General features: G+C 37.3%; 1 protein-coding gene across 2 annotated transcripts in view; it reads left to right on the forward strand.

Moving 5' to 3' along the window:
* Positions 1-21,595, forward strand: part of PNPLA8 (patatin like domain 8, phospholipase A2) — a 42,318-nt gene that overhangs the window by 6,750 nt on the left and 13,973 nt on the right. For both annotated transcript variants that reach the window (XM_086610677.1, XM_086610675.1), the window contains exons 6-8: positions 5,717-5,888; positions 9,972-10,029; positions 12,057-12,251. In XM_086610677.1, coding sequence (XP_086466803.1) covers positions 5,717-5,888; positions 9,972-10,029; positions 12,057-12,251 — 425 coding nt within the window. The remainder of the gene's footprint in view (positions 1-5,716; positions 5,889-9,971; positions 10,030-12,056; positions 12,252-21,595) is intronic.

Consider the following 21,595-nt stretch of genomic DNA (forward strand, 5'->3'; position numbering starts at 1 on the left):
AGCGCGCAGCTATAATATTTTAGATATTTATGGGGCTTTACAGACAGCTAAGGCAACGTCCCTCAGGGACTGATACTGGGCCAACAGTGTTTCCTGTCTTTATTAATGACCTGCACAGGGGAACAGAGTGCATGTTTGCAAGTTCTTGGGTGATACTAAATCAGAGGAAGTGGTCAGTACATTGATGCCCTCTGTTGAGATTGGCCTGTGCAGGCTGGAGAACTGGCTTGATAGGAACCACCTAAGGTTCAGTAAAGCCAAGTACCAAGCCCACTATCTCAGGTGGGCCGACTGGCTAGAAACCAGCTTTGCAGGAAAAGATCTGGTCCTGTTGGAACAAGATGAACATGACTCATCAGCATGCTGTTGCAGCAAAGAAAGCGGACCACATGTTGGCTTGAACGCACCCAGCAGATTGAGAGTCTCTGTTTGGCCACTGCATGTCTACCTTTTGGCTCCTCAGTAGACCCTCAATCTGTTGGGTACGTTCTTGTACCTACTGGGTGAGTCTGGCAGAGGCCCAAGTTGGATGGTCAGGGAACTGGAGGTCATGATATATAGAGAGAGAGTGCAAAAACTGATTTTATTCAGCCTTAAGAAGAGAAGACTAAGAGGAGGCCTTATTGCTGTTTCAACTAATGGAAAAATACAGAGAAGATGAAGCTAGACTCGCCTTGAAGTTGCACAGTGATAGGAGAAACCTAACAGACAAGTTGGAATATGGAAAGTTACAATTTGGTGTAAGGAATCGTGTTTTCCTTGCAAGGATGGTCAGACACTGGAGGGAGTTGCCTGTACACACTGTGGAATCTCCATCCCTGGAGACAGTGAAAACTCAGCTGAGCAAGTCCTGAGTAACCTGTTCTAATTGAACCTGTTTGAACAGGAGGTTGGTCAAGATGACCTCTAGAGGTCCCTCCCAGCCTTAATTGCTGTGTGATTCAATTTTAAGTTACTCCTCCCTAGGAAGGAGGAAAATCTAAAGCATAAGTTTCTTTGTAAGACAGCTTTTGGAAATTGTGCTAGACCAGTAGCAGCGTAATGCTGACTTTTAAAATAAAAGGTATGCTGTAGTTCAACAGCTCGGTTTAGTTTAGAAACCCAAATGCTTCAACTTTTTTTTTGCATTATACATATCTTCCATGCAGTTAAACTCAGAAATAACATTAAATGCAGATCACCATGACTAGATATAATGTTTGTGTTTTCAGAGATTTGTTTAGTAGGCCTGAAATAGTAAAGAAGAGGAGAATGTTTAGGTCTGTTAGACAGAATTTGTTTGTTGGCACAATATTTGTTAATTAATTTAGCAGTCAGTGGTTGTTTCTCTGGAACATGGTTTCACTGACCAAACACTTCTCAAGCTCAATATGAGCCGGCAATGTGCTCTTGCGGCCCAGAAGGCCAACCGCGTCCTGGGCTGCATCAAGAGGAGCGTGGCCAGCAGGTCAAGGGAGGTGATTCTCCCCCTCTACTCTGCCCTCGTGAGACCTCACTTGGAGTATTGCGTCCAGTTCTGGAGTCCCCAACATAAGAAGGACATGGACCAGTTGGAGAGGGTCCAGAGGAGGGCCATGAAGATGATAAGAGGGCTGGAGCACCTTTCCTATGAGGACAGGCTGAAAGAGTTGGGGCTGTTCAGCCTGGAGAAGAGGAGGCTCCGGGGTGACCTTATAGCGGTCTTCCAGTACCTCAAGGGGGCCTACAAGAAAGATGGGGAGAGGCTGTTCAAGAGGGCCAGTTGTGACAGGACAAGGGGTAATGGTTTTAAAATAGAGGGAGGTAGATTCAGGTTGGATATTAGGAAAAAATTTTTTACCATGAGAGTTGTAGAACACTGGAACAGGTTGCCCAGAGAGGTGGTGGATGCTCCATCCCTGGAGACGTTCAAGGCCCGGTTGGATGAGGCCCTGAGCAACCTGATCTAGTTGGAGATATCCCTGTTCCTTGCAGGGGGGTTGGACTAGATGACCTTTGAAGGTCCCTTCCAGCCCTAACCATTCTATGATTCTATGATTCTATGATTCTCTAACGTCTCCTTCGATCATAATAGAAACCTTTTATCTTTGGTAGAGAGGCCTGGTGTTCAGAATTCCATTCCGCTACTCTGATTAGAACTAACTTTATTCTAAATTCTTCACCAGATTTTGAGTTTTGTAGTGCTAATGAGTGCTCTTAAGCTTTGTTTACACTGTCAGGCTTTTGTCTGTGGTAGTCCAGCTTGCAGTAATAGGTGACGAGACATGGCTGAGAGGGGTTTTATATATGTCAGCATGTGCTAGCAGTGAACTTCCATTTCAGTGTGTGTTGGTGGTGCATATGCCGATAGGATTTGCAGAACCTTGCAGCTGGATGAGTTGTGGTTTATAAGAGTGGTGTATTAAATGAAAGGTAGGATGCCTCTTGTGCATTGCATTTCCTGCATACTGTTGTGTTTTTTTTTTCCTACTGTGCTTTTTATCTCTTACTATCATTTAGCTGTTTTGCCTTTGAGATTTGGAAATAACCCATTTGCTGTGAATTCAGCTTCACAGAATCTGTCTTTGTAGTTATCTTCCCTGTACTTCACTGGTGGTCGCAGGGTGTAAATGCAGGCAGTCACACGGAAAGATCACTGTAATGATGCTGGAATTGGCCCTGCATACTTAGGTCACCTGCCTATTGCTGAGTACGGTATCTGGGCATGGGAGCACCAGAAAATCTGCAAGCACATGCAATGCAGCGATGGATACTGAAACTGTCTTATGAGGAACCGAGTTAATGTAAATTCTGTACTGAGTTTGTGCCTGTTCTGTGGAAAAATCCAAGGATGAAAGCAGAGTGGCTGAGAGGAGGAAGTGCTGTTGCCCCGTGAACTGAGCTGCTGGGAGTTCTGTAAGTGAGGGTGATTTTCACCGTTCTCCAGAGCATGACATGCTTTTAGAGATACACAGAGCGCTTATCCCATTGACGACAATTTATCTGCAGGTATGCTGTGGGTGTGCCTTGTGTGTTCTTCTCGCTGCTTGTGCGGTCTCCAAATGTATCAAAGATACTTCTCAATAGTGGTGCACTTGCGATTCAGTCAGAGGGAGCAGTTTGTAACATCAAGAGTATATGATCAGGTGAAGTAAATGCTACCACATTTTCAAATGTGCTGGCCTCCACCAAGAATTTTAAAAATATGCTTTTTTTTCCCTATATTTCTATATTGATCATATTTAGTGACATTCAGATGTATTGTATGAGGGATTCCGTCATTGATACACTGTGATGAAAGGTTCTCTAAGCATATTGTTTCCAGTGCATTTTGTAACAAAGACATCTGCATTCTACTGGTCTCTTTAATCATCAGTTTTGAATGTATGTGAAGTTTGTGTAAGGACTTCACATAAGGATATTCCCCCAAAATATACCTTCCAGGTTGCTAACAGCATAGGGCTAGTGCCCCCATGTATTCTCCCAGCCTTCAGTGATTTGCAGATTAGGAGCCTCCTTAAAGAGAGTTGGGGTGTTTCTGTGTTGATGGTTTTGCTTTGAGTTTTTCTGCCCATAATTTCTTTCCACTTATGAAATGCATTTTAAACACTTTTCTGATGGAGGAAGCATTCTTTTTCAGGAGAACTCACAAATAAGTCAAGTTATGGTATTACAGAGTCGGAAGCGTCCTCAGGAAGTTACCTTATTTCCCAAGGGAAGGATCAGGTGTGTGTGTTTCACTGCTGATGATTGTCTAAGATTTTGAATCACATTATATCTCTTCTGAAAAGATGTGTTAGTGATCTGCTGTCTTGACGTTTGGAAAAAAAATTCCAAATGTCTAATGTTGATCCTTGTGTTGCAGTTCAAATTTGTTTCCTCTTGTCCTGATTCCCCAGGAACATGGATAACAGATTCTTTCCTTTCTGTTTGCAGCAGCATTCTGTGCATTTAAAGGCTTTTGGCATAGCCTGTTTATTCAGGCTTTCCTTATAGACAGATTTCCTTGAGCCGTGATGGGTTTTTGGTTTGTTTTTTTTTGTGTGGTTTTTCTTTTTTTCAGTTGGTCCGCATGTGTTTTGAAGAACATCATTCAGTTCCAGATATAGCACTTCTGCTGAAGTCTTACTAGTACTGAATAAGGAGGGAATACTTTTACCTTTCAGATTATATGCTTGCTTATCTCATGTCTCATTAGCCAGCTCTATCCCTGTGTTCTTTGAGATATACTCCTTGGCCTCCTGGGTTTTATTTAGGTGTTTTTTCCTCCAGAAGTGTTGGCCTGAGATGGTGGCTGGCGTGTGGGAGTCTGTGATACAGAACAGGATGTGGTGGAAGCATCAGAAGCTTTTTTCACTGGACCATGTGCTAGAGCCTGCGCTGTATCTTTGATTGTGACCTTACTCTCCTGTGAGTGTCTTCTTACCACTCAGCAGGTTTCAGCAAAGTCCTGACTCTGATAGTGTCTACTGCCATTTGTGCGCTGATGCAAACTGCGGGTTTTGGTGGTGTTTCTCAGGAGGTGAAGTGAAAATGAGTGTGCATTTGGTGTGAATTTTGGCTCTTTGGCTTTGAAACTGTTCACCAAAATAGCAAATGCATGATATTATAGAATTGGTGCTGGAGGGTTAAGAGGAAAAGAGGTAGCAGAGGATTTGCGTGATTAAGGAAAACGGTTTTTCTCTGCTACTAGCCGTTTAGTCTGCGTTGAATGCAGGCGTTTAGTGATTTGGCAGTTGAGTAAGTTTCTCTTGATGAAACTGTGCTGGGTCAAGTACGCCCAGGTTATATTATGCATGCGTGCTACGTTTCAAAAAACTGAGACCATCAATCCACTGACACTCAGCTACTGTGGTAGTGGGAATTGTGAAAGCAAAAGAAGCTTGAAAGCCACGCTTCCTTTAAAGCCATCTGTAACTTTATATAATTCTTTCTGCATATGTGTTTTATTCTTACTCTATTTCAAGAATTTTCTCCTTTTAAAATTAATTTTATTCAAACCTATTGCATTCATTTCCAAATGGAAAAAATCATGTTGTCCTAATTATTCCTAGTGCTTAATTACATGTCCTCATAGTACTGCACAGTTAGATTTAAAGGTTGCGTATGTCCCTTTCAGTTTAATATATCTAAGAATCGTGGTGGTGCATTAATTGTATTTTTCCTGTCTTTTTAATGATATTATGCAACCATGCTTTTAGGATGCTGTTGCTTTGTTCCTACAAGGGTAGGTCATAATTTTTTAGGCCCACACTAGATGGCAGTATTTATGAATGACTAATTATAAATGGTTATGACCAAATATATTCCAAACAAGTCAAAACTCCCTTCTTTTTTACAGAATTATGCTAGATTTTTTCTTTACTGACTTAGGGTTTGCCAGATAGCAAGTAATGCTCCAAATATATTTTTAATACCACGGCATAGATTTCTCTTATTTCTCTTTCCAAATAAAGCAGTAGATTGAATTTGCTTTCTGCCGTATACATGTTTGTAGGAGTGAAATCTGTGAAATGAAATAATGCCATTTGTCAACCTTTTGTAGTTCTGTTTTGAAAGTAGACTCTTCCTGTCTTGTATATGTCCTTTTAAAACATGGTTTGTGGTCTTCTGACAGGAATTTAATGATACAAACGTCAATTGATCGTCCTTTTTTATGATAGATGTTCTGCTGACCTGTGAACTACATGAATTGATAATCCATCTTTATAATCTTACTCCAGGCTATATTTTACATTTCAAAATACTTCTTTTTCAGGAGCTATATTAGCTTTTATGTTGGGGTTGTTCCACATCCCTCTGGATGATTGTGAAGAACTGTATCGCAAGTTAGGATCAGATGTTTTTAAGCAGAATGTCATTGTTGGAACTGTCAAAATGGGATGGAGCCACGCCTTTTATGACAGTGATATATGGGAAAAAATGCTCAAGTAAGTAAAAAATGGTCAGGTAAAAATAATTAGCACAATGTCTGAGAGCCTTCGGTTTTGTCATTGTTTCACTGGTAAGCAAATTCTTCAAACAACTAGAAAGGATTAGCTTATACTCTCATTCTTTTGAAATAGCTGTTTTCGTATTTACCAAAACATTGAAAGTCTTTAATGTAATGGTTTCTGCTTCTGGGAAAGAAAGTAAGCTTTAGTGCACTGATTTCTGATTATATTCCTGTATGCTTGCCAGCTCTGCTTGATCTGACTCATTATAGATCTGCTACAAATTTTACTAGCCACCTGCTGTGCCTTTTTTCTTATAGGAGACATGGTGAGAAATGAAATAATGTGCTGTAGTGGGGATTTTTAATCTTAGCTGCTCTATGGAGGGGTTTTGCCCATTGCCCCTTTCTTTGAAAAGGGAAATGAGCTGGAAGGATTGTGATGAAAAAATATCCTCTGTGCCAGAGTTGCCAATGAAATGGTATTTTTTTTCTTAGATATGTACACAAACTCATTAACAGCTCTTCAGGAAAAGTCACCGGAATATTAATATCTATTACAAGTTTTATTACTTAGTATTATTCATCAGTGTTTGTATTAATAGTTCTGTTGTTTATAATTTTTAGCACACTAATGTCAGCTTCTCAGACAGTGTGAACTGGCACTACTACTGAAAAGACTGAAACAACCTTTTCTGAGAGCGAATGTAAAATGGTAAAAAGCTTCTTTGGATAAGAAACGACAAGGTCTGCAGGAACATGTTTAATGTGCTTTTTGGGATTGAAAGAGTTTTTTGTAGACATTATAGTGGGAATATCTGTGCTGCCTGAGTTTTAACCATCTCACTTCTTTGCTGAAGTGGAGAGAGAGGCTTCTAAGCACCACTGCTTGTGCTTTTGTTTCATTTTAGGAATAAATGTGTTTATCAAATGAGTATCATAAGTTATTCTTCTCAGATATCTAGAGTTCCTCTTTTTTCAGAAAAGAGATTTTTCTCTGCTTTCCCTCTTTTCCTCCCCTTGCCCAACTAAAAGAAGTCTTGTGAAAATCAGAATTACCTCATATGAAAGTGTTTTACAGGCCTTTAATTAAAATGCTGTTATTCTGTGTAGTTACATGTAACACATGAGGGAGGTAGGCACTCTACTCCTGTGCAATGGACGGAAGCCAGGCAATTATTATATTAGCTGTAGATTAAATTAAAAATTAAATTTACTGATCAACCAAATGACTTTTTGTTGACCTAATTCTGCAATGTCGAAGGGAGATGCTATGCCTACACAACATTTCATTGAAACAGTAGGGATTCTTGTGGGTTTCCTTGTGATGTGGAAGCCTAGAACTAAGAAGGGAATTTAAAGGTTATATAGCATCTCTTTACAGCACTAAGAAGGTCAGGTGTAACTTTCAGTCACTGCATGGGAAAACTGCTTTATATTTTGCTTTAAATTTAAAAGCCTTACTTGTGCTTTTGTTGTTCAAATGGTAGCAGACTTGTCAGCCTTGCTTGAAACAGAGTTATATCTGTTTGCAATATACAGCCGTGCAGTATACGTTTAGCCCTACCACAATATTGATGGTGATATTTTCTGTCAGAAAGTACTCTTGCTGAAAATAATTAGGCTAATGCTTCATTAGACTAATGGTGCATGCATTCATGAACCATATTATGAATTCCACTTCAGAAAATGACAACTGATTTTGGTTAACTAACTTTTTATTCTGACTGCTGTAGAGAATTGATTTTATGTCTTACATATATGTTTATTTCAACTGTTCTTATGTTTTCCTTGAATTGCAATTGAGGACTGGTTTTAATCAGTTACTTTTATTACTTTGTGCTAAAAATTATACTTACCATACATCGGTCTATGTAATGCTATATTGAATTGCATTTGTAAGAAGAACCTGGTTTATAGTTCTAAGTTTTCTGTTTTCTTTTGGCTGTTGTCTACATGTACAATTTTCTTTTTTTTACATTATCTTGAGAAAGTACTTGAGAAATGTGGTGAGCCATTAGGGATTTTGGGAAGCTAATTAAAATTCCATACTGGGAATTTGTAATCTTGAGAAGCAAGCAAGCACCGTATAGAGAGAGTAGGGTGAAAGATACACATTCTCTGTTGGTAGGAAAATGGATAATGCCATGTGTTTGGGATTACAAGTAATAATGCTTCACACCAGTATTTGTTACGCAAATTGAAGTATGAATTGAGACTGCACTCTGGTGACTAGACAGGCAACACATTCTGCACTGGTTAGTCACTCCAGACATCTTGAACACATTTTGCAGCATTGTCCTTGTGGAACATACAGTAAAAGTCTCTCCTTTAGGTTCTGTAAAGATATCATAGTTTCCTGGTACTTTTGTTGTTGTTAGAAGGGCGTAAAAGCTAGTGTTGCCTTTCACATTGAATTCTCTTTCTCCAGGCTATTTGATTGCACCCTGGCTGTAGCCCATTAAAATGTTTCTTTAAGCATAGGGTTGGCAATATGTTCTTCATAGCATTATTGAAATAAATGTTGCAATATTAGTGACTCAAAGAGATGAAAGATCAACATTTGTAAGGGAGACTTGTTTAGATAGGTCATGTCTAGAGGTCATAGATCGCAGACAGACACAAGCAAAGCAGAAAAATGGAAAGATAGGATGGCAAATGAAATTATGTGTAAAGTAATAACCCATGAGTGGAAAAATGTAAAATACTTACAGGATTTAAATTAACTAATATCAGAAGTGATTTGGGTGTCGTCGTGGGCAATTTAATGAAACATCTGTGTGCTTGTAGTCAAACAAGATGATTCAGTGTGTGATGGCTGGGATTGAAAATAGAGAAGCTATTATGATGCTGTTATATTGATCTTTAATACAGTTTAATTTTAAATAGTATTTACAGTCCCAGTTACCACATTTTAGAGAACACTTCTGTTGCAGGAATGGTGAAATGTAGCCAGTGACCTAAGGACAGCTCACACAAAGGAATTAGGACTCTTTATCCTTAACAAAAAAAGCAAACAAGTTACAGCAGTAATTTGAGATAGTAAGATATCTTGAGATTACTGCTCTCGTTTTTTCTTCAAGAACAAGGGACTATTCAATAAAATTAAAATTAGAAGACTTTCTCTTCTAACACAGTATGTGAATAATCTGTGGAGTTAATTGTGTTATGACTTTGGTAAATAAAATAATTGAACAGTGAAGCTTGACAACAATGTTCATATAATACACAATTACAGTATTAATGCTAGCAACAAAACTAAAATAAATTTGGAGATGATACTAAACATTTACACCTTAATGTCTAAAGTTGCATAGTAGTTTAAGGGATTTCTTGTACCCACTCTGTAGAGTTTTATACCTTTATTGTAAGCAAATCAAAGTTGAAATAGATGTTAATATGAAATTATTGGTTAGTATGCTGATATCCTACAGTCTCCTGTACTGTGCAGGAGGGCTACCTTCAAGTTAGCAGTTAGAATACTGGCCCTAATGCTGATGCAATGATTAATTACAATGCCAACCATTCTTGTGATTTCACTATAAGATTTATAAAAATGTATACGTATGAAAAAGTTCTACCTGAAAAGTGGATGTTAAACACATACTGAATTATGTTATGAAAGATTACATGTAGATGGTTTATCTTTCTTCTACGTCATGTAGAATGGTCTCTTTCTTTCCCTAGATTATATTTTCTTAACAGTTCAGGAGAGTAATCTTCATTACTATAAAACCACATAATGAAGATGTTCGGTTTTTTGATTCTTAAATGTAGCAAAGTACTTTGTTTTCCTCTCACAAAGTAGCTGAGTAATCCCAGCGATTTATGGTTAAGTATGTGATGAAGTGAGTAACTGAATCAAGACCTCATTTCACTCTCCGGCCTTATTTCCAACAGCCTAGAAAGTCTGAAGTATTGGTCCATTGAAGCCAACTGTAGAAATCCAGTTATTAAAGTGAAATTCAAGCGTTGCTTCTTTTAAATGCAATGTTCTCAGAAGTAAGGATGATAAAAATATGTGGTTTTTTGTTCATGCTAAACTGATGGAGCATTTTCAAATTTTTACACTTATTTGTAGAGAAAAAATGGGCTCAAATCTCATGATTGAAACTGCAAGAAATTCCAAATGTCCAAAGGTAAGTACAGTGTTCTAAGGTACATATGAATTGTATATTCCACAGGTACTTTTAAGAGTTCTGAGTAAGCGTACTCCCTAGAAGAACATTGGATAAACAGCATGAGTGTTGATATGCTCTCCAAGCTTCCATATGAGATAACCCATGCTTTTAAAGGATAAAAAATAATTAGATTCTTAAATTTCTGCAGCAATTTCTCGTATTTTTATTTAATACTTTACGTTAGAATATGTTTCAAAGATGTTAAAAGGCTTATAAGCAGAGAAATACTAGGTCAGCTTCGTGAAGTTCTGCAGAGTTTGATACAGCACAAGAGTGAAAGATGAGAAAGCAAGGGTATTTTATTTTTGGTGAAGGATAGGGTGTGAAGAAAGGAGAGAAATATAATAGCACATATTTCAGAACAATCTGTAATTAACAGGTGTTTTGGTGTCATAGCACTATATTCAATGCTTTACTGTTAAATGGAAGATATTTACATTTTTCTAAACATAGAAACATGTGCTTGACCGACTGCGTTCCCAGACCCTGTCTAAAACAAGGACATGAAAAGGCTGGAGTGGTATGTTGCTTTCTGAGAAAGAAGCTATCCTACATTGACTTGAAAGTTATCTCTGAACCGAGATCTTTGGCATCCTTCCATGTTCTTCAGTAATAAAATGTGAATATAAATAGAGTTGAAACTAGCTATCCCCAGTAATTGCTTTGTAGTGCTGGCAGTGGTGGCACTCTTTACAAGGCACAGCAAAATCAAAATAAAGAACACAGTCGTGTGTTCTGCTGCTGTTAAATTTGCGGCAACATGGATTTTTCCAGAAGGTGCTCAGCACTTTACAACTTAGACTGCATCGTGAAGTGAAAGTGTATATGGGTGTCACTAAAAATAAATTCAAGCATCGTTTTGATTTTCTATTAAATTTGCCAAAGTATTTTTTCTTACTGCTTCCAGTAATGCTTAGAACCAGACCTTCCTTTTGACAAAACCAGGAAACTTCTCCTCTGTCGAATGATGGAGTATGAATCGTGCGTGTTTTCCTTCTGGGTTGTCATATAGAAGTTATACCTTTGTTTTCTTTTTAATAAGGATGGACTTACTGTGAAATATAACTTAAGTAGCTGAAGAATGGAAATGAATACAGTGATATCATAGTGTCAGCTGATAGTGCTGTTGAGTAATGTTTCACAAAACCACTCTAAAATAGTAAACAAAATAGACTTGAACACCCTCTGGTCTGCTAACGAGTATTGTTCTGAACAGCGTCAGCCAGGCTGGGTGCATCATCACTAAAATGTCTTCCACATTCTGACACTCACCCAAAACTATAGGTACTCTCACCTCATGTGATTGTATCTGTAAGATGTGATTTTTTTTGTGTGTGTGGTCATATGTTTTGTTTTATTGAAATACCATTTTGGCTTTTCACCTAGATTTAAATATGTGACTTTTTGTTAATGACATTTCAGTGACCTTATTAAAGACCTTGAAAGATTAATGTTTGATTCTTTTGTTTTTTGTTTTTTTTTCTTTGGGAGAGATTCTTCCTGCAGTCCTTTAACTCAGGTTGCAATATTAAGTAATCGTTTTCTTGGAGAAAGCATTTGGTTGACGTTTCTACCATTTGTATTTAATGGCTTTGTTGCGTTGCTGGTTACAGACTTTTGAGAACAAACTAGTATTCATAAAGACAAAACATTTTAAAGTCATATGGATGACACCAGCTTTTAGTTTAAATATTGATGGATAGATACTGGTAGAAACAGAATAGCCAGTGGAAACATTTAATTTCAGGTTAACAATAACATTTTCTTTAGGGAGTTTGTTTTTTGTTTTGTTTTCTTTCTTTTTTGTCTTTCACTTTTTAAAATTTAGATAGGCATTATAAAGAAGTAAATAAATAGTGAACCAGATAGGATTTCAGAGATGCATTTAATATATAAATTGAATTTTGTGTTGTGGGAAGTTGTAAATATTGTATTAATATTATTATTATCATATATAACTGTTTTTGTTCCTCCTAACTCACCAGGTAGCTGCAGTGAGCACCATTGTAAACAGAGGAACACCACTGAAAGCATTTGTTTTTAGAAACTACAATCACTTCCCTGGTGTTAAGTCTCATTATATTGGAGGCTGTCAGTATAAACTGTGGCAGGCCATTAGAGCATCGTCTGCTGCACCAGGTTACTTTCAGGAATATGTCTTGGGCAACGATCTTCATCAGGTAAGTGGAAATTTTCTCCTTTAGTAGATATTTTCCAATATTATACCTGAGGAAACAGTTGTCTGAATTTCTGAATCAAAACTAAGCAAGTAAGTTGGTAGCAGAAAGGAAATCTAGGACGAGTAGGGCTAGGAAGGGAATTTTTTAGCCTGTATAGCCCTTATAGAACTAAAAAGGGTATAGGCTTAAAAATCTTCTCAACATATACTTATGCTCTTCTGCTATTCCTTTCTTCTCTGCCTGGAAGGAAACCTTATATGAGTTGTAAATTGCCTCTGACTTCCTGCTTACCACTGGTATTTCATTGAGCATTATTTCGCTAAACAGATGGTATGACTTAAAATCTGACAATACTGTAAAGTGTGAAAAAGTCAAGTCACGCATTTCAGTGTTCCTTTTATTAGTGCATGATTTCAGTTTACGGTCTACTTTTAATTCTTTCCACTGATAGCTTATTAAGCTCTACCCTGGTTCTGAGCTAATAGAAAGAATAAGAGATGCTGCAGCAGTAAGATTAAACTCAGAGGACTGCTGCAAAAGAAATTCCCTTGAGGATAAAGCCATGTTTCTTATCAACAGTGTATGCTATTTTATTGTATTACAGCTTCTGTTGGTGACCCTGATTAGTAAAGAGCAAGACAAATTTTCTTTACTAGTGTTCTAACCATTGCATTCTTGTCCTCCAGTGCCCCTTTATTGCTCTGTAGTTCTCTGAGTTTTAGAACCCTTTTTACAGTACATATTAATCTAAAACTGTTAGTATTTATTTTTAAAAAGATCTGTTCCTGATCTGTGGCAGCAAGGACTATAAAGGATGACTGAACCTGAGACCTTCAACAAAGACAGTGTAGGATTCTGTCACCTAAATGTAAAGAAAGTGTCTATTACATTTCTGTCATACTAATTTATATAATGGCATAAGCCTTAACTACTAGAAAGCAATTAATAATAGCATATTTTGAGTAATAAGATGTACTGGGTCACACCATTTCTCATAGTGTCAATTAAAAGTGTGTAATCTCATTAGCATTGTAATATGAATAAGTAATACTGAATTTTCAAGATTAACAGATAAATAAGATGAAATATAAGTAAATATAAGATGAAATAGTGAAAAATTCATTAGATTAAGAGATAATAAACAGAATCACTGATACAAAGAAACAGGATTTAATCTGAAAAAAACAACATAGTTCATTTATTGAATTAATATTTATAAGGAGATGAAATAATTATATTTGTCTATATAGAGGCTCTACATAAGTTGGGAGTGAAGGTGAAGGGCAGGAGGTGCTATTACATAAATCACATACTGAGAGTTCTTCCATTTTATTCTATTTCCCCGTTTTGTTTAAAGTCCTTTTTTTTTTTTTCCCTCCCAACTCCCTGCACCCCATCGCCCCCCAGCCTCCCCAGTATAGTACATGCTTGAAATCCTGAAACGTGGTCATCTTCCATCTGGCCAAGCAAAACTGGGAAGGGAGCTGCTTTAGCTTGTGGAGCTGTTCCAAGCTGCTCCTTGACTCCTTGAATGGGTCAGTGTTAAGCTACGTGAAACACTTTTCTTCCTCTTCTCACCTTTCCACCTCCTCTTTCCTTGAACTGAGAGTACATCAAAGTCTATCTGTGCTTCTGGATGAAGAATAGCTAAATAAACAACATGATTTTTAACTTCTGTGCAGTGCTTAGACAGTTATTTGTCTTAACATCGTTTCTGAGCTGCCAGGCTTGTCTGAAATGCAGTAAGGTGGATATTGATTTCATCTGTATTCACTTCTAAGTCCAATTTACCAGACTAGAGAACGTATGATTAGTGTTAGAGACCAGATGCAGTATTCTCAGACACACGGAGCTAGAATGAAGTCTAGTTCAATTTTCCTTACTCTGGACTCTTTCAACAAAGACCTTCCATATGATCCCACCAGCATTGTTTCTCAAACTTACCATTCTTTTCTAGTTGACGTATTTTAATTGCTAGAAAGCAAGGGCTTAGGATGTCGTTCATCTTTGTAAACCGTAGAGCACTAAATATGCTTTCAGTACTAAAGTTGTTTATTGCAGCAGAACTAGATGCTAAAATTTCTGACTTAACCTTTCATATCATCTGAAAATCTCTATTCTATCCAGGCATGTTATTTAAACACTTCTGAATTGTTTTAGAATCAAAAGGTTATCATCTTTCATGTCTTTCATGCTTGCATGCTTTTCTTTCCCCATATTACACTTTTCTTACCACATCTCTGTTTCCATAATTGTCTTACTTCGTGTAGGATGTGCTTGGTATTTTATGGACAGCCAGCTAGCAAGGTGCGACATAGCAAATGCTACATAACCATCTTCATGCAGATTTCTCTCTCAGATTATAAATCCACCACTGCATATTCCAGCTGCTTTGAATTACCTGGTGTAACAGCCTCCATGCATGTAGCAGACTGTTACCCTTATGTTCTTGGGTGTAAGGGTATCTCAGTAGAAGGTGCAAGGTAATCAAGAGTTTTATCTTTATTAAAAGTATCCAAGGTGAACTGAAAAGAATACGTATGCATAAATACATTTTTAAATAAATTGAATCCTAAGTGCAGTCATATTCCCATTTAAAATAGCTTTGTGATTATTTTTAAAGTATGTTAATAACTCTTAGTCCTTAGTTACAGCTCATATCATAAATATGAGATAGGAGACTTTAAATTTCTTTATACTAAAAGTGCACTGCAGTTGTCATGTTAAGTTCCTTGGGCAGGTCATATGATACTAACATTTGTAGTTTATATGGAAATACTTGCTCTTTTCTGTCTTATTAGTTTGGCCTTGTATACTATCTAACTGCTTTTGAACTGCAGAAATAAATGAAGCATGACGTTCTCACTAGTACCATGATTTTTGTAAAGTGCATCAGCACAGTATGTATTAATTGTAAATAATAATTTATGCCAAAGGCTTCAGTATTGTAGTACAGTGTCAGAAAGATGATCGTCTTTTGAGGATATTTTTTTAATGGATTGGAAACTTTCATTAATTAATCAACATAATCTCTTTTCTGAACATAAACTATGCTAGTTTGTTATTAATTTATATATAATCTGCTTCTGCACTGTTGATATTTGTGAGTAATTCAACGAATAGAGATGACCAAAATATGAAAATGATTGTAAAATGTCTGTGAAAATTCAGAATGGTAAATACAATGGGATTTGTTTCCTGGCTTTGAAGTTTGGGTCTCCAAAGGATTATATATCGAGACTAGGTTTTGTATTGGCTTATCATTCAGTTGTACGGTTAAATCTGAAGGAAAAGCACTCGGGCAGTTGATCTGACTTGGGAGTCTTCAGATGTGTATTATATTTATTTTGATAATGGAAATTTAGTGGATTTGGTTTATGGTCAGCCTGCATGTTCTTATCTTTTGTTATCTAGCTTTTCTTGAAATTAGAGTCCTTTTGCAAACTGTGTGAAGTAGTTGAATGAGAGTTATGCGTAGGGTTGAGATTAATTTGTAAAGATTTTATGTATGGCTGTAGACATATATGCTGGAATCATGCCTGAACTGAACGGTAGCTGTTTGCTTTAACCTTCACTTTTCCACAATATATGTAGATGTATATATTTATATATGCATGTGTATTTGTGTACATACATACGTGCCCTTTCTCTGGGAACATTCTAGTCTGACTTCCTGTACTAGTCATTGTAAATGTTTGAGGGGATTGTAAAGTGTGTTAATTTATTAATAAGGTTCTTCTGATAGAGTTGTTTAGAAAGAGGTTTCTAGGTGGCCAAACACTTATTCTTATTTGTGCTGCAGATAAGCTGATGCCAAGTTTGTTAAATTTCTGCAAAAAGCAAGCAGTTAAAAAAGAAATAGCAATATTTACATTCAGGTCAATCATGCCACGCTATCTGGTTCCACTCTGTCAAGTAGGAAAAAACAGTGCAGCTGTTGGTAGATGAGGGTAGGAGGATTAATATTCTTTGTGGTTCAAAAGAGGAACACATTAACATTCAAAGGGATTTAATCCCTGTAACATGCTTCTCCAGGAACTGTGAAAGTCAAGAGAGAACAAGTCATGATGTTACAATGTAGAAACTGTATTGCCACATGTCAGCTTTTTTATATTAAAATCTATTTATGAAGCGCTGAGAGTCTCTTAGCCTCTCCGCGGTCCTGTTACAACCAGTGATTTTTTTTTTCCCCCCTACTTCCCACGGAGGGTTGTTGTCTTACATCTATTTCTCTTTTCTTCTTTTCTTTTTTTCCTGTAGTGTGAAAAGCATTTGGGTTACTCAATAGTGTCACTTCAGTAGACAGTAGAGTATGCTGAGGAAATTGCCAATTAATTAAAAGAGCAATTTAAGATTTAACAAAATCATTATGCACACTTCATTTACTAGGCTTTACAGTAAAAACTAAATTTGTCCCACAGGATTACTTAAAAGGGCAACAGGGGTTTTGTGTGTGTGTGGTGGTGTTGAGTTTAACAAAACCACAGATTTTTCTCAAAATAAAATATGCTCAATTTAATACAGAGGACTCGATCACCTTTTTCTTGATAGCTTCCCATGATTTCATTGCTGCATTACAATTCCATTTATTAAAATGCTGGTGTTGACTTATAGTAGTGTTCAAATAATCGTATTTTCTTTGAGCAGGATCAGATACTAAAGTGGTTAAATTGGCAGCTAATCTTTTAGTGGAGTTGTAATAAAGCAGGTGTGACAGGGTGTGTGCTGAGAATACAACCTAGAAATAAAAAAAAAAATATCGCACAATAATATGACGTAACTAAAATCTCAAGTCTTGCCTTGATTGAAAAAAGGTAATAGACAGTTTCTTCGTATTTTTCGAACTTTTCCTTCCTTTTATTAGGCTGTAAATCTGTAAAGCCATTTCATCCTTGTTGCTCGTTGCAGGAGAGGCCTTCAAAAGCGATTCGCCCAGTGGATCCTACCCTAATTGGTTTTACACGGTAGCTTTTAAAATTAGATTCAAGGGTGCTTCCCAGGCTCCAAGAAGGCATAGAATATAGGTCACATTGAAGTTCTTTTCATTCTTAGGATATGCCGTGGTGATCAGTATGCACCAGAGCTTATACAGGCTGCAGTTTAATAGGTGTATCTGGTTCTCACAATGATAGAAACAAATATTTCTTTGTTTCTCTGTCTACTTGTTGCCATACACATCTTCCTACAGCCTTGGAGGCGATGTCGCCTACTGTTTAAGGAAGAGGGAATTTACTGGAATGTGTTAGTTACATGGATATGTGCATTTCTTTTATGGATTGTAGAGATTTGTTTAGCAGCTCTTAAGGTGGACATGCATGACGCAGTTTACCAGCCTTTGTGAAATTGCTGTGGTTATTGCACCAGTAGTGTTTTGCAGAGCAGACTGCTTGTGCAAGATCCCCTGCAGGGACTTGCTAAGTGAGGTATTATTGAAAGATTTGTTTTGTGAAATGAAATTGAGCATATATTTTGTTTAGGCATTTAACTTGGATGTGTTATAATTTGTATCTCTGATGATTCAGAATAATGCTTTGCTACTGTGATTTTCAGAGTGCTTATTTAAAACAAACCCAAACCTCTCTCTCGAAGGAGCTGTATTAAATTTAACTGTTTTTTTGCTTAGACTTCTAAGTCCATATATCTTTAGTGACACTGTTCACCAGCTAATACTAGCTATAAAACAAATCTCGCAAAATCAGAGGAGGCTGGTATAGTGAAAAACTAAGAGCGGAGTCAGTTCAGTAATTTCTGTACAGACAATCTGGGTTGCTGCTCTCAAGTTCTGATGTAACCGGCCACCACTTCTTAGATCGAAAAGAGCAATTTACTGTCAGTTCTTGATAGCTTGTAATTTTTGTTTTTTCAAGTTCTATATATGCCTAACACTGACTTGAATGGGGCCACATTTCCATAAGAAAAAGCCTTGTGATATTCGTTGCAAATAAAAGCCTAAGACTGTGGCAGGACTGTTGATAGACTGTTACTCCTTCCCTTAAGGAAAGCTTGTTTATGATAGTAGTACTTAGTGCGAACGAGTATCTCATGCTTTGTCAGATACCATTCCGCCTCTAATTTGACTTCTGTATTGTAGTTTAGGAACCTGCCCTCCTCTTGTTGCTTATACAGGTCGTAGTCCTGCGATAGGAATAATTTTCAGCACGTATACAGAATGTGCATAGTCAATTACTTCAATACCCGATGTGTTCCCATTAATTGAATAGAACACAATACAATGTCTAAGCCCTGTTTCCTGTACTGAACTTCTCTTCCAATACAAGGATTAATCTATAATGTTAGTATTGCAAATCCCAAATCAGTTGTCAATCTCTTCAAAGATTCTTTACCTTGCAGTATTTCTTTTACTGGGGGTATATTTACACTGCTGTTTTCAGTGGCAGATATATTTTAGATTTTTGGCTACGGAACTTAGAATTATTTCATCTGGCATTTCCTTAGGAAAAAAATGATAAGGGAGTACAGAACGAAACAGTTTCCCTCAGGCCAAATTCAGTCCTCTGTCATGGTTGCCAGCTGCCTCATAGACTGTAGTTCACAAACATGTAAAGCTGTCTTTGCTGTTGCTACCCATGGAGAACTCTTTATTATTTCAAGAAGATATTTCTTCATTTTTCCCACAGCCAGAAAATTTCTCATTTTCACTCTTAAGTCTATTCCTAGCTAATAGATACAAATTCTCCTTGTGCCAATACTGTTGTCTAGTTTAATTAACTTTTTGCCTTGTAGTATTTCTTCTTCTGATGTGTATATAGCAAGCACTCATATCCTTTTTTATTTTGTTAGTTTAAATATGCCAGTCTGTCTCAGTCTTGCAAAATAGGCTCTGTGTTCTCTTGATCATCCTAATGGTCCTTCATTGCACCTGCTGCAGTTTGAGTCATCTTTCTCGAAACTGGACTATTCAGTGTGCTTTGGCATGACCCAAGGCATATTGTGCGAAGTTGAATGATATGCCAGATTGAAAATTAGCATTTCTAAATTAGAAGCAAAATTCAGAGGAGTTAATTTGATCAGGCTGGAACACTGTTCTAGATACTGTCTGAACTGTGTCGTGTAAGTTACAGCTTAGAATTAAAGTTGCGTTTTCAACAGCCGCTTCATTTATAGGTGGTGAAATCACTCTGAGATGGTGCTCTATTCGGATAGTTCTCATGGTTGTTCTGATTCTGACTTAGTTCTGAAGAGCATAGCTTTGTGTTTACGAGCGCTTTGCTTGGCTGTATGTCATCTCCTTTGGGTCTTCTTAGACCTTAGTTGTTCTGTATTTACAGTAAGGCCTTGGTATTTGCAAAGCCTCTAATCTTTTATAGTAAGAGATTTCCTTAGCAGTTGTGTGCTTTTGAGAAAACAATAGAGAGGATGAGCCCCAAACCAGCTGTTGAGTAACTGATAGAAAACAGTCCCAGCCAGAGAGTTCCCTGTTCAATACAGACTGTTGTCCCATGTAATTAGACAGTTCTTTCTCCACTCTAGTCCCTTTCATCACTTCCAGTGGTCTGGTACGTAAGGTGCTTTATAAATCCGAATTTTCTTCATATAAAAATTTCTGTTTTGATTTTTATCTGCCTTTGACAAACCCATCTTGTATTTGCCATCTAGGCGCGTACTTCTTAATTTAGAGGACTTAGGAAAGTGCAGATCTTTTTCCTTAAGTTCTTTCTCCACCTTCCTCTGCCCCCCACTGTGGATACAAATACTAGATAATTCATATCAAAATCCTGAACCCTTCACATAACTTTTCTCCAATTATCAGTTTACTTTATTTCTTGAATTTTGTCAGTTTTAAGATCAAATCCTTTACTTATGAACCCGCTTGCTTTCAGTTGCAATGAAGGAAAATCTAACGTTTGAGTCAACAAATAAAGAATAAATTGTATTAAGAAATCTAAATAGCTTATATAGTTTTATAAAAAAGGGGATTTATGGGAAATCCAATTTAATTTTGAAATTACAATATGAAAGATAAAGAATTTATGGCATCTGTAATATATTTAGTTTTAGAAGTTGTCTGTAGAGTTATCTTACAATATTCTGATTATTGTACAGTTTTGAGCAGATGCATGACTAGCAGATTTTGAGTAGCATTTGTCAGTGATATATCCAGTAATACAAGTCACCTGGATTCCCTATGGGTCACTCCTTTCTTCATACTCTTCTGTATTTTTCTCAAAGCATTTTGAATTTCCTGTCATGTTATTATTCCTTAATAAACTAACAGCTAAAAGCATAGACCAATTAGTTACCAAAACTAATATCAATAATTAATATTAATAACAATCAGATTATTGATGTAAAAATATGTTGTATCTTATTTACATTGTTAGCTTGGGAAATTAAGTTTAAAGAATTTTGAAAATCTAACATGGTCAGCTTTCGCAAGGATTAGGATATCTCTGAATCTGGGATTTCTTGCTCAGTTGTGGAAGTTTTATACTAATGTGGTTTTTTGTGTAACTACTAGAGCTTTCTCCTTAGTCTGATACATTCCATCATAGCAAATAGAATTTGTGTATGTCTTCTTAGTTAAATGTTGCCAGAAAAGACAAACCTTCTAGACTTGAGCCCCCTAGTGTCATCTGAATCCAGAAAGATTTTATTTGGATTCGTGGGGGTTTCTTTATTGTTTTTTTGTTGGTTTGTTTGGGCTTTTTTTGTTGTTGTTGTACTCTTGAACCTTGCCTGTGCTTCACAAACATCATATGGAGAACCTGAGCTTAGGTCTGTGTTTGGTGCCAGTATAGATTCAACCACAGGTCAGCTTTTTCTCTTAGTTGCTGTCATGGTTTAGCCCCAGCTGGCAACTGAGCACCAGGCAGCCTCTTGCTTGCTCCTCCCCCTACCCCTGCTGTGATGGAGAGAAGAAAAATGTTAACAAAAGGCTCGAGGGTTGATGCAGGGACAGGGAGGGATCACTCAATTATGGTCACGGGCAAAACAGACTCAACCTGGGGACAAATCAATTCAACTCATTACATTACTCGTTACTCATCAGTCACATCAGAGAGGGCAATGAGAAACAAAGCCAGATCTTAAAAACACCTTCCCCCACCTCTCGCTTCTTCCCATCTCTACCTCCTCCCTCAGCAGCACAAGGGGATGGGGAATGGGGGTTGCGGTCAGTTCCTCACGTGTTGCTTCTGCCATTCCTTCCTCCTCAGGGGAGGACTCCTCACACTCTTTCCCTGCTCCAGCGTGAGGTCCCTCCCGTGGGAGGCAGTTCTCTATGAACTTCTTTGACATGAGTCTTTCCTATGGAATCCAGTCCTTACTTATCAGACTGCTCCAGCACAGACTTTCCCATGGAGTCACAGTTTCTTAGGGTACAG

The sequence above is a fragment of the Tauraco erythrolophus genome, chromosome 4 (assembly GCF_009769465.1).
Source record: "Tauraco erythrolophus isolate bTauEry1 chromosome 4, bTauEry1.pri, whole genome shotgun sequence".
Taxonomy (NCBI): domain Eukaryota; kingdom Metazoa; phylum Chordata; class Aves; order Musophagiformes; family Musophagidae; genus Tauraco; species Tauraco erythrolophus.